We start from the raw sequence: 7,788 nt of genomic DNA on the forward strand, positions 1-7,788 counted from the left end.
ATCTTATAATTTACTATAAAAAAAATTATAAAATTTGAGGAAAAAATGGAAATAAACACACTTTTTTAACTTTGACCCACAAAATCTGTTATATATCTACAACCACCAAAAAACACTGATGCTAAATAGTTTCTAAATTTTGTCCTGAGTTTATAAATACCCAATGTTTACATCTTCTTTGCTTTTTTTGCAAGTTATAGGGCCATAAATACAAATAGCACTTTGCTATTTCCAAACCACTTTTTTTCAAAATTAGCGCTAGTTACATTGGAACACTGATATCTGTCAGGAATCCCTGAATATCCATTGACATGTATATTTTTTTTTTTTAGAAGACATCCCAAAGTATTGATTTAGGCCCATTATGGTATATTTCATGCCACCATTTCACCACTAAATGCGATCAAATAAAAACAATTGTTCACTTTTTCACAATTTTTTTCACAAACTTTAGGTTTCTCACTGAAATTATTTACAAGCAGCTTGTGCAATTATGGCATATTTGGTTGTAATTTTTTCTCTGGGATCCCCTTTGTTCAGAAATAGCAGACATATATGGCTTTGGCGTTGCTTTTTGGTAATTAGAAGGCCGCTAAATTCCGTTGCGCACCACACGTGTATTACGCTCAGCAGTGCAGGGGTTAATTAGGGATCTTGTAGGGTTAATTCTAGCTTTAGTGTAGTGTAGTAGACAACCCCAAGTATTGATCTTGGCCCTTTTTGGTATATTTCATGCCACCATTTCACCGCCAAATGCGATCAAATTTTAAAAAATAGTCAACGTTTTCACAAACTTTAGGTTTCTCACTGAAATTATTTACAAACAGCTTGTGCAATGATGGCACAAATGGTTGCAAATGCTTCTCTGGGATCCCCTTTGTTCAGAAATAGCAGACATATATGGCTTTGGTGTTGCTTTTTGGTAATTAGAAGGCTGCTAAATGCCACTGCGCACAACACGTGAATTATGCCCAGCAGTGAAGGGGTTAATTAGGTAGCTTGTAGGGAGCTTGCAGGGTTAATTTTAGCTTTAGTGTAGAGATCAGCTTCCCACCTCACACATCAGACCCTCTGATCCCTCCCAAAGAGCTCTCTTCCCTCCCCCACCCCACAATTGTCCCCGCCATCTTAAGTACTGGCAGAAAGTCTGCCAGTACTAAAAAAAAGGTATTTTTTTTTTTAATCTTTTTTTAGCATATTTACATATGCTGTTGTTTAGGATCCCCCCTTAGCCCCCAACCTCCAAGTTCCCCCCAAAACAGCTCTCTAACCCTCCCCCATCTGCCTTATTGGGGGCCATCTTGGGTACTGGCAGCTGTCTGCCAGAACCCAGTTTACAAATAAAATGTTTATTTTTATTTTTTTCCCTTTTTTCTGTAGTGTAGCTTCCCCCCCTCAAGACCAATCTCCCACTCGCTCCCAGATCCCTCAGATTTATTTTTTATACATATATTTACCCCCTTCTCCCACTTTAAAAAACAATTTTTCTGCAGTGTAGCAGTTCCCACCCGCTCACTCCCCGTGCACGCGCCCACCCGCCCGCCTCCTCCCGTGCATTTGCGCACCCCCGGCGATCCCGCCCCTCTCTCTCACTTAGACCTCATTGATGGCCGCCCACCCGCCTCCCACTTCAGCTCCCACCCACCAACAAATGCTGCCATTGATGTCCGGTGCAGAGAGGGCCACAGAGTGGCTCTCTCTGCACCGGAAGGATAAAATTTGTTATTGCAGGATGCCTCGATATAGAGGCATCCTGCAATAACTGGAAAGCAGCTGGAAGTGATCAGGATTGCATCCAGCAGCTTTCCAGACCAAGGACGTGCAGGGTACGTCCTTGGTCGTTAAAGGACTTTTTTAGAGGACGTACCCTGCACATCCTCGGTCGTTAAGGGGTTAAATGTACACTACTGTTACACCAGATATGAGTTGCACTGGTGTGACACTGTGCCCTGGCAGGCCCTGAAACTCACACATGTGAAGGAAACTGACTGATATTATTTCACAGTCAAAAAAGTGTTGTTTTTTTAAATGTACACTACTGTTACACCAGATATGAGTTGCACTGGTGTGACACTGTGCCCTGGCAGGCCCTGAAACGCACACGTGTGAAGGAAACTGACTGCTATTATTTCACAGTCAAAAAAGTTTTTTTTTTTTAAATGTACACTACTGTTACACCAGATATGAGTGGTGGCACTGGGCAAGTGGGCACAGTATACGCTGTGAGCCTGACACACATGCTGGCAGGCAGGCAACTGCAATTAGATTACAGAGAGAAAAAAAAAAGCAGACTGATGTTCTAGCCCTAAAAAGGGCTTTTTGGGGTGCTGTCCTTACAGCAGAGATCAGATGAGTCCTTCAGGACTGTAGTGGACACTGAATACACTAGCCTAGCTATCGATTTCCCTATTAAATCAGCAGCAGCTACACTGTCCCTCCTCTCACTAAGAATGGAGCTTCCGAATGAATCTAAAATGGATGCTGTCCAGGAGGTGGGAGGGTCTGGGAGGGAGGGTCTGCTGCTGATTGGCTGGAATGTGTCTGCTGACTGTGAGGTACAGGGTCAAAGTTTACTCAATGATGACGAATAGGGGGCAGACCGAACATCGCATATGTTCGCCTGCCACGGCGAACACGAACAAGCTATGTTTGCCAGTGAACTATTTGCGACATCACTATTGAGGAAGCACACAGACAGCTCCATGATATACACAACTATGTACCTCTAACTTGTGACCCAACTAACTCTTTTCAGAAAGATTTATTGTCACTTTTGGATGATGGTTTGGAGGATGGGCACCTAGATCAATCTACATATGAATTTTTGTACATTCAACATCCAGTGGTGCCCATCTTCCACCATGTTCCAAAGGTGCATAAAACACTGACTATTGTCCAAGGTCGACCAATAGTGAGTGGAATTGGCTCTATGTTCGAACACCTCTCTCAGTGGCTTGATGCCATATTACATCCCCTTGTGATATCTCTACAGAGTTATCTTAAAGACACTAAAGATCTTGTCAATTTGATTGAATCGTTACGTTGGGACAGGAAGAATGTCTGGGTAACAGTGGACATCACTGCACTTTATTCGTCCATTCCACATGAACAAGGTTTTCAAGCCCTAACATTCTTCCTCAACAACTATTCTAATTTCACCACTGAGTTTGTGGAATATATACTGAGGGTTGCGAGTTTCCTCCTAACTCATAATTTTTTCAGGTCCGAAGGCAGATTCTACCACCAGAGATGTGGGACAGCGATGGGGGCAAAGTTTCCTAATATTTGTTTATATTAGAATTGTGTGTCAATGGCAAATAAGTATTTAAGAGGTTAATTTTAGCACTAGAAGTTATTCAATGTGATTGGTAAATTGTAAACCTATCAGAGAACAGATACCCTTTAAAATCAATGACATGCTAGCACAATGTCAGCTACGATTATGGCAAAAGGCCGAAACATGTCAACCTGATGCTTTCGTGTGTTTAAACTTTTAAGTGCGTATGGTACTCCCATTTCTGTTTTTACCATAAGTGGAATTTAATAAAGGACTTTGTTTTATACTTCGCTCTGGACATTATCATCTTTTCAAGTTTGCATGCCATCCAGGACATCCAAGAGCGAAGGGAGACTCGCAAACTCTGCACTCTGTGCCCTGCAGCGGTACATCCAACCCTGGAATGAAATTACCCGGTTGTGACTGAGACAGGCGTTGGTTGGCTGGTGGAGACTACGCGGGGAGACACGCCTCCCGGCGTCTCAGCGGAATGCCCCAATCTGTGTGTATGGCCAGGAGGAGATACCAGTTACGTTGAGTTGAAGGAGACACGAAGGAAGCGGTGAGTGGGCGCAGCAAAAGGCTGTGTTGGGCACGGGCTGTCCTTTAAGGTCCCACTTTAGTACCGCCAAAGTTGAACAGACTGACACCGGTGATGTATGGCTGTTTACTGAGTGAGTTCAGCAGTGGTTCGCTGTCAGCACATTGGGACTCTGTGGGAACTGCAGAGGGAAGAGACTTTCATGTAGAGTGTTTGCTTTATTTTGTTGTGCAGTTGTGTGAATCCTTCTTCTTTTGACTGATATATATATATATATATATATATATATATATATATATGCAAATTCAAAATAAGGTGCACTCCATTAAGCCCAGTCCAATTGCCATGGTGCTGCATAAATAGTACATATCCTTTCCAGCTCTCCTTATTAATAGAAGAAATGCTGCACTCACCGGTCTTGTTGTAACAAGTTTCTTTATTGCAAACAAATGACAATATCGATCACATAAATACCCCAGACGTTTCGGTGCGCCTCTGGCACCTTTCTCAATGGGCTTGCTTTCCAATCCTCTGACAAAACAATCTCAGATTGGGTATTTATGTGATCAATATTGTCATTTGTTTGCAATAAAGAAACTTGTTACAACAAGACCGGTGAGTGCAGCATTTCTTCTATTAATAAGGAGAGCTGGAAAGGATATATATATATATATATATATATATATATATATACAGGCCCATTTATCAAAGGGCTTGCGGACCTGATCCGACACTGCGGATCAGGTCCGCAAGACCTCGCTAAATGCGGAGAGCAATACGCTCTCCGCATTTAACATTGCACCAGCAGCTCACAAGAGCTGCTGGTGCAACGCCGCCCCCTGCTGACTCGCGGCCAATCGGCCGCCAGCAGGGAGCTGTCAATCAACCCGATCGTATTCGATCGGGTTGATGTCCGGCGATTCCTGTCCGGCGGACAGGGTTATGGAGCAGCGGTCTTTAGACCGCTGCTTCATAACTTGTGTTTCTGGCGAGTCTGAAGACTCGCCAGAAACACGGCCCTTCAAGCTCCATACGGAGCTTGATAAATGGGCCTGATGGTGTATATATATGTGTATATGTCTGTTAATACATATATAAACATATACTGTAAATACATAAATACATTTATACGTATATATATATATATATATATATATATATATATACATACACATATTTATACTTGAATATGCATGTATCTCTATGTTAATGCCTTTTGTAGTCCATTTTTTCTAACACCTCAGACCGCATAGCTTTAAGCCCTTATAAGATTTCTATGCAATATTATTTTTAAATAATTTTTATTTAACAGTGTTATTATGAGTGTGACTGTACTTTTAAATGTATTTTTGAAGTATTTTGTTCCCCTTATTTGTCTTGAGTAACATTGAGCCAGAGCTCTGAAGTCCTGCTTTACCAACGTACGTTAAATTTAATAATGCTTAAGTAAACACGTTTATTTTATACTCCTAATACGAGTGCAACAGTTAGCGTGCCACTTGTTACCTAGCACACATTTGGGAAGACTTGATTTTGCAAATTTAAAGTTTTAAACTGATAACAAACTGAACTTAGTTTAACAGGTAGTGTTTTTTATTTTTATTTACCAATTAAAACATTTAAAATAATTTACATTTAAAAACAATACAAACTTTGGGTGGAGACAGCCGCATTTGCTGCTTGTTAAATCTAGCCCTTTGTGTACTAGAGAGACTGATATTTTATTGGGAGAAATCTCAATTAGAAATTTTCAGGTAGATTACGAGTTTGTGGCCATTTCAGCATTAAAATAGCAACGCAGCCATTAAAATTCAATATGTAGGTATATATATATATATATATATATATATATATACTGTATATATATATATATATATATATATATATATATATATATATATATATATATATATATATATATATATATATATACTGTATATATATATATATATATATATATATATATATATACAGTATATATTTATAAATACTTAGAACATATTCTGCTTTGTGTAGAAGACCCACTCAGCACATAATTAATTCTAACCAAATGGTTTTACTATATTTAAGGCAAGATTTTCATTGGTTTAAGCAAATTAACAAAACAATAAAATACTCACCGTGTCCCTTAGTAATTTCTTCGATAATTGGAATTGCAACTTTCCAGGAAAACTCATCAGCATTGTTCACTAGAGCTTTCTTCAGTGTTTCATATCCACATAGTACAACAAACCTTTTGGTTCCCAATTGGATGGTGAACACAGGCCCATACGTTTTAGATAGCTAGGGGAAAAAATGATGTGACAGTTTTTTTTATTTAAATTTAGCACTAGAAATGCAATAATATAATAACAATATTAAAGCCTTTTTAATCATGCTATGATTTACAAGACAGTTGTAAATAGATCTCCCCTGCTTTCATCTGCTTATATCCCAATTCATTTTATTGAAATGTTTAACTGTTTCAGCTCTGCTCAGCTCTGCCCAAACATGCACACATGGCCATCCAATCCCCTATGACCTGATTAACCTATCCACCAACCCCAGCAGCTCAGGCTCCCCTCCAAGCCATCCAGCTCTGGGTTATTATTTCAATTTGTTGGGAAAGTATGTAGAGAGAGAGACAGAGAATAAATAAACATTTTTAAAAAAAAACACCTAATAAACATATCAAATGTATGGTTATATATAAATGTGCACTGGCTGATAGGGATTATTCACACCCTCTTTTGGTGGAAAGGAGACATTTCTACAAGTCTGGCAAGAAAAAGGGTGTTTTTTTCAGTGCAAGAATTAAATAAATACAGCACTATGATACATTTGGAAATATGTTTCTCAAAATAAAATAAAAAAAATTTTGAAAGCTGTTCCCCTCAAGAATTAAAAAAAAATATAAATATCAAATTTGCTTTAGGTTGCCAAGTAAACAATTGTAATCATGAAAAATCATTCTTAAATCCATTGGCATGCAAAACATAAAATACTAACAAAAAGCAATAACAATAACCTAAGTCTAAACTACATATGGACAACTATTTCATTTCATTTTTAAATAACAAGTTATATCTGTAAAATATTACCTCTGTAATGTTTTTAAAGATTTCATACTTATTTATTAGATGCAAATGTCCAATAAATGGTAAAGGCTTTGGTCCAGGAGGAAATTTGTTGTAAACATTTCTATCCCAGCCATAAATAATGCTTATCAAACATAGACATAGAATAATGGTTAGGACTATTGAGACTGGATCAATGAAAACCATGTTTGTCATCAGCAGTACCTGCAAAAGAAAAGAACATCCTTAGATAAAAGCAAACAAAAAATATACTATTTATATATATATATATATATATATATATATATATATGTATATATATATCCTATATTATAAAGGCCAGGTATGTTTGTCCGAAGCTGTCATGTGCAGTAGAGACAGCAGAGAAAGTGGGCGGGTGCGGGTGTGGCGTTGGGTGTGACCGGGCGGGAGTGGCTGTGGTGGGGGCTTGGCCGGATGGGAGCGGGCGTGATGGTGGCATGGTCGGCTGAAAATGTGCGTGCCGGGCGTGGCCAGGGTGTGACCGGGCAGCAGTGCAGGCATGTGGGACCACTGCACTGCAGAAAATGTATATATTCAGGAAAGAAAACAGCACTTAAAGTGAAGGTAAACTTTGATGAATGAAAGCCCGGTTTTTAAAAATACTATTAAGAACAGGGGCACTGTCATTCATCAGCCAGAGCAGCTTCCCCCACACGGAGATCCTCTCTTCACACATCATCAATGACTAATCCAGCTTCCTCCAATCATGGCTTTCCCACAGGGAAGTCATTGCCTGAGGCCATGCTGTGATTGGAGGAAGTAATGCAAACGAAAAGAGAAAAGTGGACAGTGTCTTAGCACTCAAAAATGGATATACTATTGTATATATAGTAAAGGCAGGAAAAACCACCCAGAGGGGGATATGTTGTAAT

The 7,788-nt window shown here is 39.3% G+C and overlaps 1 protein-coding gene across 1 annotated transcript in view; it reads right to left on the reverse strand.

The window, feature by feature from the left end:
- Positions 1-7,081, reverse strand: part of LOC128655265 (cytochrome P450 2C5-like) — a 217,747-nt gene extending 210,666 nt beyond the window's left edge. The window contains exons 1-2 of the mRNA XM_053708926.1: positions 6,899-7,081; positions 5,939-6,101 (exon numbers count right to left, since the gene is read on the reverse strand). Of these exons, the coding sequence (XP_053564901.1) occupies positions 5,939-6,101; positions 6,899-7,081 (346 nt within the window). The remainder of the gene's footprint in view (positions 1-5,938; positions 6,102-6,898) is intronic.
- Positions 7,082-7,788: the final 707 nt, after the last annotated feature.

The sequence above is a fragment of the Bombina bombina genome, chromosome 4 (assembly GCF_027579735.1).
Source record: "Bombina bombina isolate aBomBom1 chromosome 4, aBomBom1.pri, whole genome shotgun sequence".
NCBI classification, from domain to species: domain Eukaryota; kingdom Metazoa; phylum Chordata; class Amphibia; order Anura; family Bombinatoridae; genus Bombina; species Bombina bombina.